This window comes from Triticum aestivum, chromosome 6D (assembly GCF_018294505.1).
Source record: "Triticum aestivum cultivar Chinese Spring chromosome 6D, IWGSC CS RefSeq v2.1, whole genome shotgun sequence".
Lineage (NCBI taxonomy): Eukaryota > Viridiplantae > Streptophyta > Magnoliopsida > Poales > Poaceae > Triticum > Triticum aestivum.
The window spans coordinates 394185059-394210945 of NC_057811.1; the positions used below are offsets into that span (position 1 = coordinate 394185059).

The 25887-nt window shown below is 49.5% G+C and overlaps 1 protein-coding gene and 1 pseudogene across 1 annotated transcript; one reads left to right on the top strand and one right to left on the bottom strand.

Annotated features, from left to right (window-relative positions):
- The first annotated feature begins 7124 nt into the window (after window positions 1–7124).
- On the top strand, window positions 7125–8501 carry LOC123141716 (aspartyl protease family protein At5g10770-like). Its single transcript, XM_044560796.1, has 2 exons — window positions 7125–7215; window positions 7288–8501. The coding sequence occupies exons 1-2, from the start codon at window positions 7125–7127 to the stop codon at window positions 8499–8501; spliced, it is 1305 nt and encodes a 434-aa protein (XP_044416731.1).
- A 15017-nt stretch (window positions 8502–23518) lies between these two features.
- Window positions 23519–25183, bottom strand: LOC123141717 (aspartyl protease family protein At5g10770-like; annotated as a pseudogene).
- Between the last annotated feature and the right edge of the window lie 704 nt (window positions 25184–25887).

Genomic DNA, 25887 nt, shown 5'->3' on the forward strand with positions numbered 1-25887 from the left:
AACTAATAGCACTAAGGTCGTCCACTATGTATGCCAAAACCGGTGTAAAGACAACTGTTGCTACATTTGGCACTGGTGCCCTGCACTGGCGAGCCGATGCTGCGGGAAAAAAAATCAGGGACCCGGACTCCGGAGCACCTAGTTGCTCCGATGCCCAGTTCCTTCGTGCCATAAAGATTTAGTATTTTACTGCTTGGCTGCTCGGATGTGTGGACCAAAGTTGGCTGCACAAACTGCTGAAGTGGTGTCAAATAATTTTCTAATGGCACCGCTGATGAGATGGCAACATTTTTAGATACTAGGTACAAACTGTGACACTGTCTTAACATCCAGAATAAGATAGCATAGTGACAGTGTCTGAATCACATCTAACAAGTGATTTGTAACAACGAAAGTGGGGCTAACCTTCTCTGCACATGCCAGAAACTTCCTCCCACTGTCCACGGATTCAAACGTTACTAGCTTCACGCATGGAGATTGATGGTGACAACGAGCGGGCAGATCTTCAGCCACCCCGCTCCATTCGTTGCAACTGATGGTCCTAGGGAGCTACAAGAGGAAGAAATGACTCAAATCGGCCGCCGGGTTAAAATCCTTCATTCCAAGTCATAACCCGAGAGAAAGAAGAGAGGCATACCCGGGTGCTGAAAAATTCGTGGGAGGAGGAGGAACCGCTGGAGAGGTCATTGAAGAAGACCATGGCGACCCCGGCGGTAGGATGCGAGACGACGAGAGCGAGGAAGCAAGCGAGGAAGCGGCTATAGCTTCAAAAGGAAGGAAAGAGGAAATAGGGGAAATGTGACTTGTGGTTGGGGAGAAAAGGGGGGGCGGGGTAGATATTTCGGCAGTAGGCCAAAAATTTCAAAATGTGGAGGGAAACTTTGCGCGCGGTGCCGCCAGACACCATTCACTTTGAACGATTGTGTGCATCGCAAACGATTCTTCTGCTTTACGCGCATGGGATGAGTTTGTAATTAAAATTTTGGTGGAAATTTCCCTGGGTACTGTCCTCATCCACGTCATTGCATAATAACATCACTTGCTAATTTGGGCACACAAAAGAGCGTACAGCACACAGAGAACACTCACTGAATCGAGCAATTTTAGTAATTAAACAAAGCCAGTTGACCTGAACATTGCTCTAATAAAAGACCAGCATTAAAAACAAAGCCTAAGTACGCATAATTTTAACAACACCGCCGCCACGCCGGCCTATGCATCACCGGTGTGAGATGAGACGTCGATGACTTGTCCTGGCGACATGCCGCCATTGGTGGACTCCGCGTCCCCTCTGCTGAAGTCGACCGTGTCCTCGTCCTCGGCTCCTCCCTCAAGGTTGTAGTACTTGTAGCAGTGGTTGCACCAGAGCTCGAGTTGGTACTCCATCGCCGATTCCTCAATGGACAGACTCTTCTCTACCTCGACCTCGGCCACGCGCAACTCCTCCTCCTGGTGCGCCTCGATCTCCGCCGCCTCCTGCATCTCCAGCTCCCGCTCGGCGATCTCATGAGGAAGCAGGTGCTCCAGGGCCGCCGCCGCCTTTTTGGACGTGGGTTGCATGCTGGATTCTGAGGTGGCCTGGAATATCTTGGCGTGTGCGTCCACGATCTTGGCGTGGATGGCCTCGACCCGGGCCAGGGCGACATCGGCGGCACGGACGGCAGCTCGAGCACTCTCGGCATTTGTAGCCGCCATCGCAGTTGCTGCTGCTGCCGTCTCGGCTGCTGCAGCTGCCCTGTCTGCTGCCGCAGATGCCCTCTCAGCGGATGCGGCGGCACTCCCGGCGTAGGCGGCTGCGCTCTCGGCGCAGGCGGCGGCGCTCGGGGAGGACGCGGCCACCGTACAGGCCCTCATGAAGCGTTTCCACGACGTCATCTTTGCTAGAAGGGGTTGCTGGAATGGGGATCGGGATTCGTGGATTCGGGGGTTGCCGGCACTAGAGCAGACGAGCTGGCGAAGCTTAAGGAGGAAGACTTAAATAGAACCATGAATTTTCATCGCAAACGGTTCCTACAAAAAAACTGTGTGTGATGTTGTTGATATTTTTATTAGTTGTGCAAGACGAATTTGGAGTAAAATGGCAACGGATGGTGTTTTAAATATACAAGAAAGTTTGTAGTACTAATACAACTGTCATTTCAAAATTTGGAAAATTCCAGGGGTCATTTGACCTTGTAAGACAGTTTAAGTGATTTTTTAGCCATTTAATGATTGTAATTCAAATTTGAACTACGTCTACATGCAACAGCTAATTAACAGTAAATGTTTAAAAAAATCATATTTGTGCACTTATGTGCGATTAATTCCATGTGCTGTAAATTGGAAGGAATTTTCAAACATATTGGTATCACGACCTGGACACATGCATGGAGTGCCATGCCATTTAAATTCCTAAAAATTAAAAAAATTCAGAAACACATGTAACCTTGCTTTATGTAATGTCATGCCACCAAGATGATGTGGTAAAAAAATTGGCATGTTTGACGAAAGTTTGGACACACACCCCTCACAAAACTGGAGCAACTCACTAGAAGGCTCGTGGCTCCGAGAGGGAACAATGCATGTTTGATGACGAACGGGAGATAGCTTCCTCTTACGGCCTTCAAATTTTTTTCTACATTTAACGTGCACTAATACAACTATAATGTGGAAAATTGGAAAATTCTAGGGGTCATTTGACCTTTTTAAGACATTTAAGTGATTTTCTAGTCATTTAATGACCGTAATTCAAATTTGAACTACATCTACATGCAACGGCTAACCATAACGGTTTGAAAAATCATATTTGTGTACTTGTGTGAGAGTTAATTCCATCTGCAGTAAATTGGAAGGAATTTTCAAACATATTGGTGTCACGGCATGGACACATGCATGGAGTGCCATGGCATTTAAATTCCAAAAAAATAAAAAAGATCCGAAACACATGTAACCTTGTTTGATGTAATGTCATACCACTAAGATGATGTGCTAAAAAAATTGGCATGTTTGACGAAAGTTTGGACACACACTCCTCACAAAACCGGAGCAACTCACTAGAAGGCTCATGGTTCCGAGAGGATACAATGCATGTTTGATGACGAACGGCAGATATCTTCCTCTTACGGCCTTCAATTTTTTCTACATTTAACGTGCACTAATACAACTGTCATGTGAAAATTTGGAAAATTCTAGGGGTCATTTGACCTTTTAAAGACATTTAAGTGATTTTCTAGCCATTTAATGATCGTAATTCAAATTTGAACTACATCTACATGTAACAGCTAACCATAAAGGTTTGAAAATCATATTTTTGTATTTGTGTACGAGTTAATTCCATGTGCAGTAAATTGGAAGGAATTTTCAAACATATTGATGTCACGACCTGGACACATGCATGGAGTGCCATGCCATTTAAATTCCAAAAAAATAAAAAAAGATCAGAAACACATGAAACCTTGCTTGATGTAATGTCATTCCACCAAGATGATGTGGTAAAAAAATTGGCATGTTTGACGAAAGTTTGGACACACACCCCTCACAAACCGGAGCAACTCACTAGAAGGCTCGTGGTTCCGAGAAGGAACAATGCATGTTTGATGACGAACGGGGGATAGCTTCCTCTTACGGCCTTCAGATTTTTTTTTCTACATTTAACATGCACTAATACAACTGTCATGTGAAAATTTGGAAAATTTTAGGGGTCATTTGACCTTTTTAAGACATTTAAGTGATTTTCTAGCCTTTTAATGACCATAATTCAAATTTGAACTATATCTACATGCAACGGCTAACCATAACGGTTTGAAAAATCATATTTGTGTGTACTTGTGTGCGAGTTAATTCCATGTGCAGCAAATTGGAAGGAATTTTCAAACATATTGGTGTCACGGCCTGGACAAATGCATGGAGTGCCATGCCATTTATATTCCAAAGAATTAAAAAATGATCAGAAACACATGAAACCTTGCTTGATGTATTGTCATGCCACCAAGATGATGTGGTAAAAAATTTGGCATGTTTGACGAAAGTTTGGACACACACCCCTCACAAAACCGGAGCAACTCACTAGAAGGCTCGTGGTTCCGAGAGGGAACAATGCATGTTTGATGACGAACGGGAGATAGCTTCCTCTTACGGCCTTCAAATTTTTTCTACATTTAAGGTGCACTAATACAACTATCATGTGAAAATTTGGGAAATTCTAGGGGTCATTTGACCTTTGTAAAGACATTTAAGTGAATTTGTGGCCATTTAATGATCGTAATTCAAATTTGAACTACATCTACATGCAACCGCTAACCATAACGATTTGAAAAATCATATTTTTATACTTGTGTGCGAGTTAATTCCATGTGCAGCAAATTGGAAGGAATTTTCAAACATATTGGTGTCACGGCATGGACACATGCATGGAGTGCCATGGCATTTAAATTCCAAAAAATAAAAAAAATCAAAAATGCATGAAACCTTGCTTGATGTAATGCCATGCCACCAAGATGATGTGGTAAAAATTTTGGCATGTTTGATGAAAGTTTGGACACACACCCCTCACAAACCGGAGCAACTCACAAGAAGGATCGTGGTTCCGAGAGGAAACAATGCATGTCTGATGACGAACGGGAGATAGCTTCCTGTTACGGCCTTCAAATGTTTTTCTAATTTAACGTGCACTAATATAACTGTCATTTGAAAAATTGAAAAATTCTAGGGGTCATTTGACCTTTTGAAGACATTTAAGTGATTTTCTAGCCATTTAATAACCGTAATTCAAATTTGAACTACATCTACATGTAGCGGCTAACAATAATGGTTTGAAAAATCATATTTTTGTGTACTTGTGTGAGTTAATTCCATGTGCAGTAAATTGGAAGGAATTTGCAAATATATTGGTGCCACGGCCTGGACACATGCATGGAGTGCCATGCCATTTAAATTCCAAAAAATAAAAAATGATCAGAAACACATGAAACCTTGTTTGACGTAATGTCATGCCACTAAGATGATGTGGTACAAAATTTGGCCTGTTTGAAGAAAGTTTTGACACACACCCCTCAAAAACCGGAGTAACTCATTAGAAGGCTTGTGGTTTCGAGAGGAAATAGTGCATGTTTGATGACGAATCGACGATAGCTTCCTGTTATGGGCTTCAAAAAAATTCTGTAATTAACCTGCACTAATACAGCTGTCATGTCAAAATTTGGAAAACCTCAGGGGGGATTTGATTTTTTATAGACATTTAAGTGATTTTCTAGCCATTTAATGGCCGTAATCCAATTTTGAACTACATCTACATGCAGCGGTTAACAATAATGGTATAAAAAATGTGTACTTGTGTGCGAGTTAATTACATGTGCAGTAAATTAGAAAGAATTTTCAAAGATATTGATGTCACAGATTGGACACATGCATGGAGTGCCATGGAATTTAAATTCCAAAAATGACTAGACGATGTAAATATTCGGTGTTCAAGAAAGAAAATGTGAAGATCTGGCAAGACAACCGGGCCCACATGATTGGCACTCTATTTTGCGCCTCGAGGTTTGGAAGGTGAGTGGCGCGGGTCATTAATCAGACACGGTTCAGTATTGGAAACCGTCAGCTATTAAGTTCACACACGGCTTTTGCTGCAGAAATTGTGTGTACTTCAAACTACAGCACTCGTAAATTCCGGCGACCGCCGTGTGTACTGTTCCCGTCGATCTAGATTCCGGCCGCCAATAAATACTACCTTGATCACGTCGTCCCGACTGCATTCTCATCTACATCCTCCCCTCGCTCGCCCTCTCTCTCTCTCAAATCTCTGCCATGGCGCCGCCAATCTACCCACGCGCCGACGAGGAGGCGCAGCCCCCCGAGGACGCTCAGTCGTAGAGTAGCGACGAGGAGGACCCCTACGCACCGCCGGACGAGGTTGTGCCGGACCCCCCAATTTTGGAGTGGTTTTGGGGCTAGTACAATATTTGTCTGTGAAAGTCGCTGCCGCCAGCTGAGAAAGCCAGGCAAGTGGCCTTCAAGAAGGAGATGGCGGAGTAGGAAGCCAGGTACTAGGCAGCCTGTGAAGCGATCTACGTTGGGCCGAGTGGGAGCCTAGGCCCCAACTCGATATCTAATGTTGCAGCTTTGAGATCCAATGGTTTATTAATTGAAACATCTGTGTCCCCGCTGACTTTGAGCCTCCATTTGTCTTTTTGGGTTGGGTCCGCTCCTGCCTTCAAAGTTCAAGGCTGTCCGGGGCGACTCGGAGGTGGCTATGGCGCCAAGATGTTCAAAACACAGATTTTGGGACTTCATTCCGTCCAAAATTGAAATAGCGACAACGAACAGGCATGTTGAACAGGTTCTGGCCTGTGTTGTTTAGTGTTTTGACCAAAGCATTTTTGCTGCCATATGTGCCTATCAAATGCTCTGAGGAGAATTCAAGAAATAGAATTAATAGCATGATGCGGGGGCATGTCAAAAGACATCCATGAACAAGTTCTGAGAAGAATTCATGCTTTTCTATTTTCTTCAAAACAAACGGAAAAGATTTGGCTCATCTTATTAATAAAGGAGGGGTAAACAAGGTTCATAGTTTAGAGAGGTCCAAAACGCATCTCATCAACAAGACAAAAGGGGTAAACAAGGTGCATATATAGTTTAGAGAAGAATTCAAGAAATAATATTAATTGCAAGATGTGAAGGTATAAGCGAGATCCTCTTTGTCATGTTTGGTTAAAGACTAAATCCATGAATCGTCTCCCCATGGACAACGTATGGACTTGGTCCAGGTCGATCCACTAATAACAATTCACGTAAGGCATCAGATTGTGCCAGAAAAATCCAAAAATCTCATGTCAACGAACCACTCAATACCATCGCAGATCAGCGTAGAAGAGAAAAACAACCCATTACTGAGCAATACCTACGTATATGCCGCAGCATCACGAACTGGATAATCCACCCTGCATTCAAGTGCCAGTTCGTACACTTGCCAAGTTGCCATACATATGTGCAGAGTCAACTGCCATGCCCGTTCCAGGCGGCGTTGATCCAGAGCTCCCATCTATCTATATAAGCTAAGGAATTTAGAGCTGCGATTAACCAGTTCAATTCAATTCAGCATTGGCTCTGAGAGAGAAGCAATGAAGCAAGGATTGATGACAGCCATGTCATCTGTTTCGCAGCAGCTGCTTCTCCTGCTGTTCTGCTACTATTCTGCCGCTGCTCGTGCTGAAGCCGTCTGCGCCGAGCAACCAGGTACGTACATCACACCATCTGTCCAGTACAGTTGTGATGATCGCCGTTTCATTTCGTCTGTAAATTTTATAGCGACTCCGTCGTCGTCCAGTGGACCCACGGTGCCGCTAAACCACCGGTATGGCCCGTGCTCGCCGGCGCCGTCCACGGTGGAGCCGACCATGGCGGAGCTTCTCCGCGCCGACCAGCTCCGGGCCAAGTACGTGCGACGGAAGTTCTCTGGGACCGACGGGCTCCAGCCATTGGATCTCACCGTGCCGGCCGATCTGGGACTCGCCCTGGGCACGCTGCAGTACGTGATCACCGTCGGCATCGGCTCCCCTGTCGTGACCCAGACCATGATGATCGACACCAGCGGCGACGTGTCGTGGGTGCACTGCCGCTCCCCGACCGGGTCGACGCTCTTCGACCCCAGCAAGTCGACCACCTACGCCCCCTTCTCCTGCAGCGCCGCGGAGTGCACGCAGCTCGGCAACAAGGGCAACGGCTGCTCCAACTCAACGTGCCAGTACGTTATCGAGTACACTAACCAGCCGAACAACACCGGGACGTACGGCTCCGACACGCTGATGCTGAGCTCCTCCGACACGGTCGAGAACTTCCAGTTCGGTTGCAGGCAGGACGAGGCGGAGGTGGAGGACAGCATGGACGGGCTCATGGGGCTCGGCGGCGACGTGCAGTCGCTCGTGTCGCAGACGGAGGCGACCTACGGCAAGGCCTACTCATACTGCCTCCCGCCGACCAATGCCACGTCTGGATTTCTCACGCTCGGCGGGCCGAACGACACGTCGGGCTTCCTCTCGACGCCGATGATCAGATGGGAACAGGTGCCGACGTTCCATGGCGTGCTCCTGCAGGACATAGTCGTGAACGGGACGCAGCTCAACATACCGCCTTCCGCCTTCGCCGCCGGGTCGTTGGTGAGCTCCGGCGCGTACATTACGCGGCTGCCGCCGGCGGCGTACACGGCGCTCAAGACGGCGTTCAAGGCCAGCATGACGCAGTACAAGACGATGCCGGCCAGGAGCATACTGGACACGTGCTTCGACTTCACAGGGCTGGAGCTGGACAGCATCACAGTGCCGGACGTCGCGCTGGTGTTCGACGGCGGCGCGGTCGTCAACCTCGACCGTAGTGGGGTCGTCATCGGCAACTGCCTCGCGTTCGCTGCCAGCACCAACCCCAGCGGCATCCCCAGCGTCATCGGCAACGTGCAGCAGCGGACGCTCGAGGTGTTGCTCAACGTCGGCCAGAGCGTCGTTGGGTTCCGGCCAGGCGCATGCTGATGATTCATTTCCGGTGACTACTTCTTCGTTTGTGATTGTGAATTGTGCGGTAAGGGGCAGGAAGATCAAACTCGTTCAGAGGAATAATAGTTGACTTTGGATTGACCTGGCTTTTGAGTTTTATAAACTCAAAAACCCTTTAGCTGGGCTAAATTTGTCTACTACGTTTTGGGATGTTTTGTGACAGCAACATATGATCGATGCTGTATGTTTTGCTGGTTAAGTTTGTTTGTAATTTCAGCTACAAAAATGCTAGACCTACGTAAGGTTGTTACGTAACCTACGTAAACTTTCTTTTCCACTAACTGAACATCTATTCACAAGCATAACCATTTTTTGGTGAAAAACATAAGAGCAACTCCAATGGAGCGACCCATTTCGTCCGCCGCTGTCCGTTTGGGTTGGCGCGGACACAAAAGGCGGCCCAACACGCCGACCCAAACGGACGCGCGTCCGCTTTTCGTCCGCGGGCGACCCATTCCTGGCTCATTTTTGAGCCGGATTTGCGTCGGCGCGGACACGAGAAGGACACGTGCGCGCCCTCTCCCCTCCCCGGGCCCGCTGGTCGGTGGCACATTGCCCTCTCCCCATCCAACAGCGCACCCTCGCCCGCCTCCTTCGTCGGCCGCCGGCCAGTTCAACATAGATAGTACCAAGGATCAACTGTTAAAAGAAAAGATGAACTACTCGCCGGGGGTGGCCGGATAATATGGATACATAGATAGTTCATAGCATAGACTATTAAAAGAAAAGATCAACTACTCGTCGTTTTCCGACTCCGACTCGGTAATGTTCTCCTCCGACGTCTGAATGTAGGCGTCAGCATACCGCTCGTCCTGGAAGTCCCAGGAGGACGCTTCTCCTAGCTTCATTTTCAATTGAGCGGCCTGCTTCCGCGCACGCTTGTCCTCCCGATAGGCGGCTTGCTCCGTCCTCCTTTGCTTGTAGAACTGGTGCTCGTCGACGATGTCTTGCGGGAAGCGTTCGCACCACAACACCATGGCTTCCACGTCCATCTCGGCGATGGCAAGGAGACGCTGCTGCCTCCGGTGGTCACGACGATCCTTGTCCGTGAAAAGCCGTGGGAGAGGCGCGAGATCCTGCGCCCGCTGGCTCGACACGTCGGGAAAATTCATCTCCCGACGAGGCCTCAGGAGGCGCTGTCGGTGTCAAAACCGACAGATCTCAGGTAGGGGTCCCGAACTGTGCATCTAAGGATCGAAGGTAACAGGAGACAGGGACACAATGTTTACCTAGGTTTGGGCCCTCTTAATGGAGGTAATACCATACTTCCTGCTTGATTGACTTTGATGAGTATAGGGATTACAAGAGTTGATCTACCTCGAGATCGTAATGGCCAAACCCTAGATGTCTAGCATGTATGATTATGATTGCCTCTACAGACTAAACCCTCCGGTTTATATAGACACCAGTGGGGCCTAGGGTTGTACAGAGTCGGTTTACAGAGAAAGGAATCTTCATATCCGAACGCTAAGATTGCCATCCACGCAAAGGAGAGTCCCATCCAGACACGGGGGAAAGCCTTCCGTCTTGTATCTTCACGTCCCATCAGTCCGGCTCACGTCACATAGCCCGGACGCCCGGGGACCCCCTAATCCAGGACTCCCTTAGTAGCCCCTGAACCAGGCTTGAATGACGATATGTCCGGCGCGCAGACTGTCTTCGGCATTGCAAGGCGGATTCCTCCTCCGAATACTTCAAGGTAGTTGATCAACAAGAACTATATCCGGCTCTGTTTAACAATTACAAGCCACTACCACAAGGGCATAATACTTAATCAAAAAACATGATATGTCTTTATTGACAGTTTTTCTGGCGAGACGTTACGTCTGGCCTTTTCATTATTTTGAATCTTTTTCAATCTCCCGTTTCGCGTTTCGAGACGCAGCCTCCGGTGACACGTCTTGTCAAAGCAGAGATCGTGTCCCCTTATTACGGGATTCTCATCAACACGGGCTTGGGAAATCCAACCGTGCCGCTCGCACGACCCCTTGGGAATAGGCGAGTTTTAAGGCTTGTGGGGGGACGCTTGATATTCAATGCCTTTATAAGGAGATAAGGATCCCCCCTTTTACCCCACGCCTTCTTCTTCCTCAGCCCATCCGCCCTCGAGCTCCAGCGCCCAAGCTTCAATCCTTTCCGTCCCCCGCAAAACTCCAGCCATGTCCGGATCTAGAGCGCAGGGAAAATGGATGGCCTCCTCCATCACAGAGAGAAACATCCAGGAGCTCCGGGAAGCGGGGTACCTGGCCAAGGAAATCGCCCACCGGCTTCCTGCCAAAAATCATATCGTCCCCACTCCAGAGCTCAATGAGAGGGTAGTATTCATCCCCCATTTCCTTCGCGGACTAGGATTTCCCCTGCATCCTTTCGTCCGCGGTCTCATGTTTTTCTACGGGCTAGATTTCCATGATCTAGCCCCGAATTCCTTCCTCAATATTTCGGCGTTCGTCGTCGTATGCGAGGCATTCCTCCGCATTCCCCCGCACTTCGGCTTATGGCTCAAGGTCTTCAATGTGAAGCCGAAAGTGGTGGATGGCCAACACGTGGAGTGCGGAGGCGCCATGGTGAGCAAGCTTCCCAACGTCACTTGGCCCAAGGGTACCTTCGTGGAGACCGTGAAGGGATGGCAGCAGCAGTGGTTCTATGTCACGGAACCTCGTGACTCCACATGGACTGCTCCCTCCGAGTTCAAGTCCGGGCCTCCAATGCGGCTGACATCCTGGCTCAACAAGGGCTTGGACTGGGCGTCGTCCGACGAGGTGATGACGCTGCAGAAGCGCGTCCAGAGTATGGTAGACAAGAATACCAGTCTTGCCAGCGTGATCCAGGTGATGCTCTTTCGCCGGATTCTCCCCTGCCAACGCCAGACTCGGTATATGTGGGAGTTCGACCCGGCCGGTCCCCGGACCCTGCAGCGGTTCTTCGGCATGAAGCACGAAGACATGTGGAAGCTGCTTTTCAAGATCCAAAAAACATGGCCGAAAACGACCGAAGACATCGGCTTCGACTGCACTCACGCAGTGACTCCCATAAGTTTTCTGATGACCTTATTTCGTAAGTCCAAGGAGCATACTAAGCTCCCCATTCTTCCACAGGGCTGGACGAAGAAGGCGGAGCGGACTCACTGTCCGGCTCCGCTACCCGAAGAGCCAGCCATTCATCTGTTGACGAGGATAGTAGTCCCGGCGCCGTATCAGGCGCCGGAAAAGAAGGCCAAGAAGAAGAGCAAGGAGGCCAAGGGTGGCCTCCGCCGTAAAGGCGCTTCGGACGTAGTGTCCGAAGACACCGAAACTCTCTCCTCTCATGACGAAGATGAAGAGGAGAAGGAAGAGAGCAATTCCCCCATTAAGGGGGGAAAGAAGAAGAGGGCGGCTTCCATGGATCTAGATACGGAGGCGCCCAAGAAAGGGAGAATCTCCCTTACGGATGATTCCGAGACGGACACCGATGACATCCACGAGTGGCGCCCCAGGCCGAAGCCCCTGGCCGGATCGTAAGTATTCAAAGGTACTGTGCATATATCCAGTTTTTTGCCTTGTGGTTTTAACACGTTGAATTGCGTGCCGTAGTCCGGCTCGTAACCTCCCCCAGCGATCCTCATCTTCTGGGAATTCGCTGGGTCCGAACATGATGGAGAGCGAGTCTCCTCCGCCAGCCTCCCCCCTCCTGCTACAGATAACACCGAGGTGTTGTCCTGAAGGACCCTTCCAGGTCAGGAGGAGGTGCGGGAAGCCGCCAAGACGGCGCCAAAGGGTGATACCTTGCTGCCGAGAACACGGGGGAACCGACCCCCATGGAGACTGGAGACAGGGGCCATGTCCAATTTGGCCCCCAACCAAATGTCATTCCGGAGACCCACACGGCTCCGGAGTCGGATGAGCAGCCTCCTTCAAAAGAAGGGGGCACGCCCACTCCACCGGCGACCTCTGTCAATCCGGAGGCGCCGGACACTGGTGGGAGCGCTTTAGAGTGCCGCCATTGTGGGAGAACATCGTACCCTTATGGGTACGGTGGTTGAAAAGGTTCGGTCTGCTAAAAGCGGATTGAACGAGGCCTACATTAGCCTTCTGAGAGGCTTTGAGGTATGTGATATAGTGCCTTTTGGCTATAGAAGAGGAATGCCTGTGTAGATAGTAGCCCCTGAGACTATGTTCAGTGTTCGCAAAGAAAGGACGAACAGAGGTTCTAATAACCCGCGCAGGAAATTAACATACATATCTATTTGAACAAATAGGCTGCGATGCAGGCGTCAGCTTCCCATGCCGCCGAAGCGTCCGAGCTGAGGGAGAAGTTAGAGGCAAAGCAAGGTATGTGATACCGAAACACATCTGAAAAGATACCAGCTCTGATTTGTTATCTGAATGAGTTTTATGATTATGCTCATAGCTGACGCGTGTGAGGTCGAGACCCTCAAGAGTGCGCTAGCCGAAGCCAAGAAGGAGGCGGATGAGGAACGAGCCGCCCGCCTGAAACATGAATCAAGGGTGGAAGAAGTCCAGCAAGAGCTCAAGGATGCTATAAGCAAATGTGAGTCCTTAGAGCGCAAGATTTCGGATCAAAATTCCGAACTCGCTAAGGCCCTCCAAAGTGCACAGGAGGCCCGAGTTGAAGCCCAAGGCGCCCGCCGGGAGATCCAAGAGGCTAAGCAGATCGCGGCATGTAATGTCTTTAATATGCAAAGAAAATTTGTAAGAAGAAAGTACATCTTACTGACCCGCGTTTGGAGTTCTCCAGGAGCGTTTGTGGATCTACCCCGGAGTATTGCTGATGCTGCAGAGTTCTTCCGAGCCGAAGAGGGGAGCTCAACGGAGAAGATGTTCTGGTCGCAGTACCTTGCGCCAGAGCATCCAGTACCCTCCAGTGATCAGCTGAAACAGCTGACCGAACTGCATAGGGTGGCCGAATTGGCCATGAAGGATGTTATAGTCCGTCTTTGGCCAGCTGAACCCATACCCAGCAGCTATTTCGGTCTCGTGAAGCGGCTAGTCAGTGCCTACCCCCGGCTTGATGCCATAAAGCGGTCGGTCTGCATCGAAGGTGCCCGGATGGCCTTCGCCCGTGCCAAGGTGTAGTGGGCGAAGATGAATGCCGTCAAGCTTGCAACCAAGGGACCGCCCGCAGGCAAGGAGCACCACACGCCGGAGCGGTATTTTGATGATGTGTTGGAAGGATCCCGCATTCTAGAGGGCCAGTGTTCGAAGGACATTATTTTTGAATGAATGTATCCGTGCTGCCCGAACTTTGTATTATGAAACAAGGCTTATGTATAATATGTTGCTTGTTTTACCTCGAATTCTTTTCCTCCTGTGCTACTGTTTATGGTATCTGAGAGTTGGCCAGTCATCGGCTTCAGCACCTACGTAGGTAGTATGAGGGTGTTCGAGATAGCATCTAAACACACTTGACCCAGCGACTTGGTCCTTGAAGGAGGTGTTAGTGCGGCAAACTAGGCAATCGGACTATGTGGCTTTATCACTCTCACTTAGCCATAGGAGTTTGACAATTGGAGTGTGGGCGCAACCCCTAGTATTATTCGATTATCCGAACTCGGGTGTTGTAAATGCCCGACCGGATGAAGGCCGGTCTGTCGCGCGATGCGGAAAAAATCGCAGAAGATTTATACTTAGTCACCGAATAGCTGACCAGCTCTCGCCGCATCATGACAGTCAGTTTTCGGCTTTCTCTACTAAGGTGTTTGTCCGGATGAACCAGAAACACAATCGCAATAGTTCTCCCTTTACTATCTTAGCCGAACAAGCGGAACGTAAGGTAGTAACCACAGGATTCGGGCAACTCAACTATTGACCAAAGACATGATTCGAAGCCGATGCATATAATGCTATATTCGGGACGCCGAATTGTACTATACAAGTGTTCGGACTTATTTTATGTTTAAGAAATGCACGTGGCTCAATAGAGCCCCTGGCGATTTAAGTCGTACCGAGGTGTGCATGTCAATCGGACGGAAGAAATAGGGAAGTTCAGATTAAGAAATAAGCCAGGGGCGTATAGGTTGGGCTAGAAACTGTTTCCATTATAGTCTGATTGATACGTTAAAACGTATTTGTACAAATAATGCGATAAGCAACAAGGCTATTTTACATGCCGAGCACAAGGAAAAGCTGTGTACGGGTCCTGAAAATGGACGAGGTGATCTTTAAAGACCTTTTAGGTACTCTACCACGCGTCTATGCTGCTTTTCTCCTTGGCGTGTTATCCTTCAAAAGGATCAACGAGCGGGTTTTCATGATGGGCCTAGAAAAGGGCCCTTGGTACCGTCGAAAGGTCATGTGGGTTGCAAGGAACCTGAAAAAATAAAAATAAGAGAAAAAGGAAATATGAGGGTCCGGATAGGGTCTAGCCATATTGTGGACTTTATCTTTATTATGCCTCCATCTTTGCCCATGGTATCTTTAGTGCGTAGTTATGTACGCGTGGTACATATGTCGCAATTCGGTTGGGGCTGAGACGGAGGCCGAATTGTTAATCGAGCTCCTGACGAGCTGGACTGTCGTGCTGCAGGGTAGTCCGGACTCGTTTGATAGTGTCCGGGGGCTTGGCCGCCGATGTAATAGCTGTCTTGATAAGGCCGCCTTGTACCTCCGCTGCCAGGGCCGCGGTGTGCTCCTCAGTGCGGAGGGAGCGTTCCATGTTTCCGTTTACTGTTATGATACCGCGTGGTCTGGGCATCTTGAGTTTGAGATAGGCATAGTGTGGGATCGCATTGAAGCGAGCGAAAGCGGTTCGTCCGAGCAGTGTGTGGTAGCCACTGCGGAAAGGGATGATCTCGAAGATCAAGTCTTCGCTTCGGAAGTTGTCCGGCGAACCAAAGACGACCTCCAATGTGATTGAGCCCGTGCAGCGGGCCTCTACACCAGGTATTACTCCTTTAAAGTTAATCTTGGTGGGCTTGATTCTTGACGGATCAATACCCATCTTGCGGACTGAGTCCTGATAGAGAAGGTTAAGGCTGCTGCCGCCGTCCATTAGGACTCGCATAAGGTGGAATCCATCAATAATTGGGTCGAGGACCAGTGCGGCCGAACCTCCGTGACGGATGCTGGTCGGATGGTCTGTGCGGTCGAAAGTGATCGGACAAGCTGACCATGGGTTCAATTTTGGGGCGACTGGCTCTATCGCATAGACGTCCCTTAGCGCGCGCTTGCGCTCCCGCTTGGGGATGTGAGTAACGTATATCATATTCACCATTTTGACTTCGGGGGGAAATTTCTTCTGTCCCCCTGTGTTCAGTGGACGAGGCTCCTCGTCGTCGTCCTCACTGGGCGACCCTTTCTCCTTATGTTCGTTGTTTAACTTACTGGCCTGTTTAAAGACCCAACAACTTTTGTTGGTATGATTGGCAGGCTTGTCGGGGGTGCCGTGAATCTGGCAAGGTCGATCAAGTATTCGGTCCAAGCTAGATGAACCATCTTTGTTTCTTTTGAATGGCTTCTTCCGCTGATCGGATTTGGAGCCACAGAATCCGGCGTTGACCGCCGTATCTTCGGTATTGTCATTGCTGCTTTGATGCTTGTGTTTGTTGCGTCGGGGCCTGCCATTGCCGTTTCTGACTTCGAAAGTGCCAGGGTCGCTGGTACTGTTACTGCTACGAGCTAGCCAGCTATCTTCGCCCGCGCAAAAGCGGGTCATGAGTGCTGTAAGGGCTGTCGTGGACTTCCGCTTTTCTTGGCCGAGGTGTCGGGCGAGCCATTCGTCACGGATGCTATGTTTAAAGGCCGCTAGGGCTTCGGTGTCCAGATAGTCGACGATCTGGTTCTTTTTTATTAAGAACCTGGTCCAGAATTTCCTGGCCGACTCTCCGGGCTGCTCGACTATGTGACTGAGGTCATCGGCGTCCGGAGGCCGGATATAGGTGCCTTGGAAGTTGTCTCTAAAGGCGTCTTCCAAGTCTTCCCAGCTTCCGATAGAGTTTTCTGGGAGGCTGTTTAACCAGTGCCGAGCTGGTCCCTTAAGTTTTAGTGCAAGGTATTTGATGGCATGTAGATCATCACCGCGAGCCATGTGAATGTGGAGAAGAAAATCTTCGATCCATACTGCGGGATCTATTGTGCCATCGTACGATTCTATGTTCACGGGTTTAAACCCTTCTAGGAACTGGTGTTCCATAACCTCATTGGTGAAGCATAGGGGGTGTGCGGCGCCTCTGTATCAAGCCGCGTCACGACGCAGTTCGGATGAAGTCTGTATGCGGTTTTCGGCCCGGGCGTAGTTATGCTTGTCGCGCCAGGCTTGATAGTCGTCTTCTCGCGCTGGGGCACGCCCCCGTGATCCGTAGATTGATCTGGTCTGACCGGCTCTATTTTCCAGGTCTTGTCGTAGGTCATAGGTGTATCCCCGAGCTGTTGTTTCTCTGCCTTTACGGCGAGGTGGTGCGGGATGGTGTTCGGCTTGAGTTGTCGTTCTGTCCCGGCCACGTGGTGGTCGGTCATGTCCGTCAGCAGCATTACATGCTGGTGGTGTGGGCTCCAGTGCCTCATCATCGAATTGGGGTAGCAGCTTGCGCTTCGGGTAACTCTTAGTTGGGTGTTCGAGGCCGTATTCCTCGGCTACCAGGACATTGGTCCATCTGTCATTGAGCAGATCTTGATCAGCTTGAAGCTGCTGCTGCTTCTTTTTCAGGCTTCTTTCAGTGGCTATTAGCCGGCACTTAAAGCGCTCTTGTTCAAGGGATTCCTCTGGCATGATGAAATCCTCGTCGCCGAGGCTCACGTCGTCTTCGGAGAGTGGTAGATAGTTGCTATCCTCCGAGTCCTCATTCCCTACTTGCTCGTCAGGGTCAACTTGCCCGTCCTCCAGATCATCATGTTAGGATGTTGGTTCGATGGGGGCTTCTTGGTCTTCGGCGTTCTTTGGAGTATTATTGTCTCCGGTGCCGGTATTTCTATCTTTTCCACGGCGCCGCTGACGTCGACGCTTCGGTGGTATCTCAGGAGGTTCGTCCTCGACTGGGTCCTTCCCATCATCGGTGTCGCCTTCTTTAGGTGTGTCCACCATGTACACATCGAATGAGGAAGTGGCCGTCCAGCGTCCGGTGAATGGCGGGATTTGGGCCTGCTCATCTCCGGCATCGTCGTCCATACCGTCGATGTCTTCGGAGGCGTAATCGAGCATGTCGGTTAAATCTCGACAGTGGCTATGAAGTGGGTGGTGGGTGGGACGAATTCCCCGCTCTCAGCCCCTAGTCTTGGCTGGGCATAGTTCGGAGACGATTCCTCGGTAATGGCGAGGGATCGCATTAAGTCCAAAGCCTCATTTAGGAGTGAGTTTTGGACAGAGGAGCGAGAGTCCGCCGGGCTGGCCGGGGTGAGGGCCGCCTGGCCGCGCCCGCTCGACGTGGACCTTGAAAGTTTGGACTTGGCGTCCGGTGGAGTGTCCGGTGCTTCAATGACAAGGGGTGTTCGGTTTGTCTTCGGGCTAGCCCATGACGTCGTCCCCTCCGGATCTCCGGTAGCAAGTTCCATAATCGCAGAGAGTCCGGCGGGCTCTAGACTCCCGTCTTCGGACCTGATAGCCTGCACTGGATCTAAGGCCAGAGCGGCGATCGGCGCCGCAAATCCTTCGAAGATCAAATCTCCTCGGATATTGGCGACATAGTTTAGGTTCCCAAAACTGATCTGATGACTAGGAGCGTAGCTGTCGATCTGCTCAAGGTGGCCAATCGAATTGGCACGCAGTGCGAAGCTGCCGAACACAAAGATCTGGCCGGGGAGGAAAATCTCCTCTGGAACAGCATCGTTGCGAGCCATCGATCCTTCAGTCGACAACACAGAGGAACTCTAAATGAAAGCACCAATGTCGGTGTCAAAACCGGCAGATCTCGGGTAGGGGGTCCCGAACTGTGCGTCTAAGGATCGAAGGTAACAGCAGACAGGGACACGATGTTTACCCAGGTTCGGGCCCTCTTAATGGGACTAATACCCTACTTCCTGCTTGATTGACTTTGATGAGTATAGGGGTTACAAGAGTTGATCTACCTCGAGATCGTAATGGCCAAACCCTAGATGTCTAGCATGTATGATTATGATTGCCTCTACGGACTAAACCCTTCGGTTTATATAGACACCGGAGGGGCCTAGGGTTGTACAGAGTCGGTTTACAGAGAAAGGAATCTTCATATCCGAACGCCAAGTTTGCCATCCACGCAAAGGGGAGTCCCATCCGGACATGGGGGAAAGCCTTCCGTCTTGTATCTTCACGGCCCATTAGTCCGGCCCACGTCACATAGCCCGGACGCCCGGGGACCCCCTAATCCAGGACTCCCTCGGGCGCCACGCCGCCGCGTCGTGCGCGCAGGCCGCCTCCTCTGCGGTGTCGAAGGTGCCGAGAATGAGGCGTTTCTCACCAAACCAAATCTCCGAGGAGAAGGCGCCAGAGCGGCACTTGCGGACTCCGCGAAAATCCAAAGCGCCCAGACGGCGCATCGACATGGTGGCGCAGAGGCGGCGAGGCTAGTGAGAGGGGGCAAGACGAGTGGGCAGCGGACAGAGTGTGGAGGGAGCGTCTTCTTAATAACTAGCGCCGGCCACGGCGCGCCAAAACCAGCGCGCGAACCTTTCCCGCGCGCTGGAGCGCCAAAACCAGCGCGCTAGACCGATTTTCCCGCGCGCACGGACCTTTCCCGCGCGCTGGAGCGCCAAAATCAGGGTGACGACATGGCCGCTGGCATGATCTATGCGCGCGCGGTCATGAAATGGATCGGCGCGTTGGGCGCACTGCCGACCCAAATCTAAAAGAGGGCGGACGCCGGGCGGGCGGCTGACCCAAACGGACAAAAAGCGGACAAAAGCGCCGTCTGTTTGGGTCGGCCTGTTGGAGTTGCTCTAACTACAACCAGGTTTCCATGCTCGCTAACTAAAATTGACATACTCGGAGCTCGGTTAACACAAATTGCCATCAAAATTGTTCACAAATCTCATTCCACCCAGTGAACGTTTGCTGGTAATGAGGGTCCTTGTTACTGGTCCGGTTTTCACTCCATAGCCTGTTTTCGAGGAAAGCGTAAAGCCTAGGCTCCATTTCATTGAAAGGAAACCAAACATAATTCAGGCTCTTATTACACGCTCGCAGAGGAATACGCTGAAATGCCTACTCAACAGGAAACAACGAAACAAACAGGAAAATAAAAGGAAAGTCTCTAACATGAAAGAGAGAAAACACATTACAACTACCTATAGTACAAAATGAAGGACAATAATCACAAAGCAATGTGGGCAATCTTGACCACAAGGCCATCTTCAACAAGCTTCAGGGCCGACATGTGGGCCTTTCTCCCTAGTCCAGCAAGTGTTCTCGCAGACAGTAGACATCTTCAGGGGGTATTTCAGCCAGAGTTCCTTCTTCCTCAGCCTGGCTCTGGACACATCGACACAAGAGAGCTTCTGACAACCACCAACGGAGATGCAGTGACTCCACTCGATCTCTTGCGCTCCATAGCCCGATCGAGGTCAAGACTAAGTAGTGCTTTTCAAAGAATCTACGAAAAATCTAGGACCACATCAAACCCATGATTATCTAGTTCTTCAAAGACTTCCACTCAACCACTTCAGATACTGAGCACGTCAACCGGGCACTCATCGTGTTATTTCCCAAAAAATACTATGTTGGGCTTGGGACTCCCAATACATTAAGACGGATTTCATTGCAAAACTTCCCTATTGAAGCGGCAACCAAACTTCTCACAAATAGACTGAAACTCATGATACCTCTTCCGGTCCATGCTGACCAAACCTGGTTTATCTTCAGTAGAAATATTGTAGAAAAATTTGTTTACGCGACCGATCTCATTGTCTCTTGCCGCTCTAAAAAAGCTCTAACCATGGCCATAAAGCTAGACTTCCGTAATGCCTTGGCCTCCGTCTCTTGGGCCTCAGTTGCCACCATCCTTGAACTTAGAGGCTTCCCCAACAAGTTTTGTTGCTAGATTCGTAACATTCTGCATGACAAAACATGCATTACTCAATGGGGTTCAAAGTAGCATGATCAATCGTAAGATAAAGTCATGGTGATCTGATGCCCCTACCTCTTCAGCATCATTGTAAACCTACTTCAATAGAAAACCTCAAGAACAACAACTTGTTGCACCTCCACCATCACATATTTACAAACCTACCCCGATCACGCTCTAGTATGTCGATGATACCCTAATGTTTGCCTCAAGATCCATCGCTGTCGCCTCATGTTTAAAGGTCATCTTCCATGATTTCACTAACGCTACAAGTCTCTCCATCAACTTTGCAAAAACAACATTTGCCCCATCCATGTCCCACCCGACCAAGCACGTGCTATTGCTAATGTTCTTGGACGCCTAATCTCTTCATTTCCATAAATATACCTAGAGACTACCTATTTCCCCTACATGCCTACCCGCGAACTCTTTTCTCCCAATAATTGAATGATATAGAAAATTCCTCTCCGACTGGCTAGCCTAAAGGGGGCAAACTAATTCTTCTGTTCTCCATCATAGAATCCCCAACCACCTACTCACTCTGTAACTTATTAAGTATCGTTGATTTGGTACAGAGCTATACTAATCCGTCCTCAAGACGAGGAGCTTCACCTCGGTGCGACAGTCAGGGCACTACACGAGGAAAATCGTTGGGGGACCGGGGCTGCCAGCTCAAGCTTGAAGAGGTGGCGGTGAACATGCTGAGGGCAGATCCAACGATGAGGTGAGCACAAGCATGAACCACCACCAAGTGATTTGGGGATTTAGGTGTTTCAAGGAGTTAGGAGGGGAATGTGTGTTCCCGCGTGCACAGGTCCTAAATATAGAGGGAGTGACGAGTGATAGGGCGAGATCGCAAAATGTAAATGACACCAGCCGAGCTACCTCGAGCACAATGCTAAGTACCACAGGTTCATTCACGTAGACCGGGGGGTGTATTAGAAAGATTGCAAGTGCTTCGCCAGCTAGGCAAACATAGCCGACGTGGCTGCCAAACCGCCGCTTCTGATTGGTCAACGACTTTTTTGTCACATGATTCCAAGTTTGTGTACTCCATCGTTACACTTTGAGAGTTTTTGTACCAAACCGCACCATGTCGCCCATGTTTGTGTGCTACGCGGTTGTAGTGTCGGTCCCGCCGGGTGACACGCCTCCCTATTGGTTACGGCTTAAGAGCTACCACTTTCTCGCAGAAGGAGTATTGGTGGAACCGCTTTTTCTCTAGTTATTTTTATTATCACAAGACCTCTTCTTAGATTCGACTACTTATCATTACAGATCCACTAGGCTTGTTACCACACTTTCCTCGACTCCTCGCCTGGTTGCGAGTGTTTGTCATCCCTTTCGACAAAGGAGAGCCCCAATTTTGATCCCTTTCGGCTCTGAATTCTGTCCCTGATGACACCATTGCAGTGATTGTCGGACTTGGCAGGTATGCTTCTTATGTAGTAGATCAAGTTACTCTCCCCGATGGCACCTTTGTGGCGAGGTCGAAGTCATTGGGTTGTGAGTGTGATGGGCGATGGGCGATGACACAACCGTCGGTCCTAGTGTGGAGTGTGGTTTAGTTGTTTGTATCCTAGTTTTGTTCGTATTATGGGTGTGGTGGTGCTTAGACCTAGTGTAGCTAGGTGGCCGCCCGTTGGTTTTAGCGCGGTTTTCTTCTAATTAACTGGTCATATATCTCTGTACAGCCTCTTTTGTACAATGAATCATGCCAGCTCTCCTATTATCTTTCAAATAAAAACTTGAGCAGCAAAACATCGGCTATTCTGCACCCAGTTGTAGATGCTCCCGCTACGAACAATAGAACTGTTTAAAATCGTAAAAAATAATTTAAAAATCCAATTTCTTTATGGTGCAAGATGGTTGAATGTGTGATGTCCATGTCAAAATTGGTGCAGTTTCGACATTCGAGGAGCTCGTGCAAAAAAACAAAACAAATTTCACGCATATGAGAAAGATTGATAAAATGCACTGTTCATAGCCGATTTTGTCTTTTTTGGCGCGAGCTCCTAAATGTCATTTACCCACGAATTTTCGAAAGCACCTGGCACACTCAAGCATTTTGCATGCAAATTTTTTTCAGATTTTTTAGTTTTTTCTGCTATATTTTTATTTTACTATTCATGGGTACAGATGAGGCTGGGCACTGTTTCGAATTATTCGCTTACGGCTATTTGGCTCCCTAACACATCTGCTCCCGCCATGAACCGCAAACAAAAATAAACTAGAAGAGGATATAAAAAAATCTGTTTTTTTTCATGGAGTGCGTGAGATCTGTGTCAAAATTCAGCTCGTTTGGACATCTGAATAGCTCTCAGTAAAAAAGACAAAATTAGGGTTTGTGAAACGATATACTGTTCATGTACTGTTTGGACCGATTTTTTTTCTATTGCTAAGAGCTAGTCAGATGTCCAAACGAGCTGGAATTTGGCACGGACCTCACGCCACGAAATATCTTCCATCCAAACAAAATTTAATTTTTTTTTAAATTTTAGTATCTTTTTTATATTTATTGTTCACACGATGCAGACGAGGCCGAGCTCAGAAATAGATAAGGTGTGTCTAAGGCACATCTAGATGTGCTCTAGTTGTTGCACATCTAAGTGAGTGAATCAAGCATAAAGAGAAAAAGAAAAAAGAAAATGAAAATATCCACACGAATCTCAATGTAAGATCAATGACATAGGACTTAGATGTGCAATACTTATGGCACATCTAGATGTGTTTTAGCAAAACTGAAATAGATATCCGCAAAACATAGCATCATGGTGCTGTCACAAAACGATTGCAATCAAACAAACTACTAGTAGTTGACAAATTTGAGCCACTTAGAGCTTGTTTCGACGCACTCTGATGTGACTCAATTTTGTTTGGATTGGACATATTTTTGTTCCTAGTATAATCTAAGATCCCTGCCAATCGAAAGCATCAATCCAACATTATTCTGCACCCGAAATTCGAACGAGCCCTTCGCCTTCGTGTCCCTTACATGGCAAACACGCGTGCCTGTCGCCAAAAACGATCAGCACGTGCCTGACCGGAAGCCAAAAATGCCCTGGCCGACGTCGTGCAGCACCTCGAACGTCCGCTGCTGCACGTTGCCGATGAAGCTTTCGTCGCTGGTGGGAGCGAACGCGAGGCAGTGTTCGATCATGATCCCGTCAGAGTCGAGGTCCATGACCGCGCCGCCGTCGAACACCAGCTCGACAGTCGGGACAGAGACGTTGCTTAGCCCGGTGAAGTCGTAGCAGGTATCCAGGATGCCGACGGGCGCCGCCCGCGGGTACCGCCTCATGCCGGACCTGAACGCCGACGAGAGCGCCGAGTACGCCCTCCTTGGTAGCCACGTGATGACAGTGCCCGAGTCATCACCGAACCGCCGGAGAAAACGGATGATTGTATTCTGAGCGGCGTTCCCCCCACGGATATGTCCTTGAGGAGCACGCCGTAGAATGTCGGCGCCTGTGTGTATCTGAGCATCGGCGTCGTCACGAAGCCAGACGTCCCGTTCGGCGCGCCGAACGTGAGAAACCCGGACGTGCTATTTGTCGGCGGGAGGCAGTACGAGAAGGACTTGCCGTACGTCGCCGCCGTCTGCGACACGAGCGACGGCACGTCGCCGCCGAGCCCCATGAGCCCGTCGAATTTTTCCTCGTCCATCTCCTCCTCGTGGTAGCTGCAACCGAAGTGGAAGTCTGTGACGGTGTCGGCGTCGCTCAGCGCCAGCGTGTCGGAGCCGTACGTCCCGGTGGTGTTCGAGCCATCGAAGTACTGGACGCTGTACTGGCACCCTGAGCTTGAGCAGTTGTTGCCTTGGGTGCCGAGCTGCGCGCACGCCGCGGAGCTGCAGGAGAACGGGGCGTACGTGGTCGACTTGCTGGGGTCGAAGAGCGTCACCCCGTCCGTGGAGTTGCAGCGCACCCACGACACGTCGCTGCCGGTGTCGATCATCATGGTCTGGGTCACCGCCGGGGAGCCGATGCCGACGGTGATCACATACTCCAGCGTATTTAGGGCCGGCCCTAGGGTGGTCGGCACGGTAAGGTCCAACGGCTGGAGCCCGGCGGTTCCAGACAACTTCTGTTTGATGTACTTGGCTCGGAGTTGGTCATGCTGGAGCAGCTCCAGGATGGTTGGCGCCTTTGCGGATGGCGCCGGCGAGCACGGGCCATGCCGGTGGTTTAGCGGCACTGTAGCGCCACTGGATGACGATGGCGTTACTGCAAAATTAACAAACGGTAAAAACTGCACAGGATTGACGACAGCCAATTGTACTTATAGCCCGAACTGCATGTTCAGTATGTATAGCCTTGCTAAATCTTAGTCGACTGATACTTGGTTATGTCTCAATCCATTCTATATTCATGAGATCTTATTCTAATATTCATGTCAAATTATTATTTTTAGTTTTTTGTCTTACATGTTACATGTTATATTATTTGACTAAGATTTGATTAAGTTTTTAGTCGACTGAGCCCTAGTCTCATCCTTGGTCTCAGATGAGCTAGGAGTAGAATTCAGTACCTGAGCAGACGGCTTCAGCCTTCCGTGAGCCGATGGCGGCAACCTTATAGCCATGTGGATTATTCCATGCACGAGCAACCACAGCATGGTAGCCGCACAGCAGGAGAAGCAACAGCTTCTTAGCAGATCGGTCCTTGCTTCTCTCCCTCTGAGAGCCGGCCATTGTTGGAGCTGGTTAGTTGCATCTCTACAATCCTTGCACACCTTGCTTATATAGAGCTCCGGGACACAGCCAGGCAACTTGGAACGGGCCTCCTAGCTGACTTTGCAGTTTGCAGGACACTGATACATATATTGGCAACTTGGAAAGCATACGTACATGCACAGCAATGCATGCGTACGTACATAGGGAGACAAATGGATGTGCATGCGTATAGGACGATTACAGCATTGCTACATCTACGATTGAGGTACTACCTAAGTTTTACGCACGAGCACCACCTGGCAATTTTTGATTGGAAATAGGGGAGAGGATGGGCCCCGTCACGGTGAATTTGTTGGAAGATTCCTTGGCAGTCCAGTAAAAGTTACGTAGGTGTAGGATTATTGGGACGATTGTCCTGTTCGTCACACTGCTTCCTCCGCGTAAGTAACGCGTAGGTGTTTGCTCAATAATACTCCCACCGTCCTGAAATACTTGTCCTATCCATTTTTACGACAAGTATTTTATAATGAAGGGAGTACTTCCTCCGTCTCAAAACAAGTGTCTCAATTTTATACTAACTCTAATACAAATTTGTACTAAGCTTAAGACACTTATTTTCGGACGGAGTGAGTAGATGGTTTTCCTTCTAGGCTGATCTGTGATGGTATTGATGGGTTGGTTGACATGGGATTTTAGATCTTAGTGGCACAATCCGATGCTGT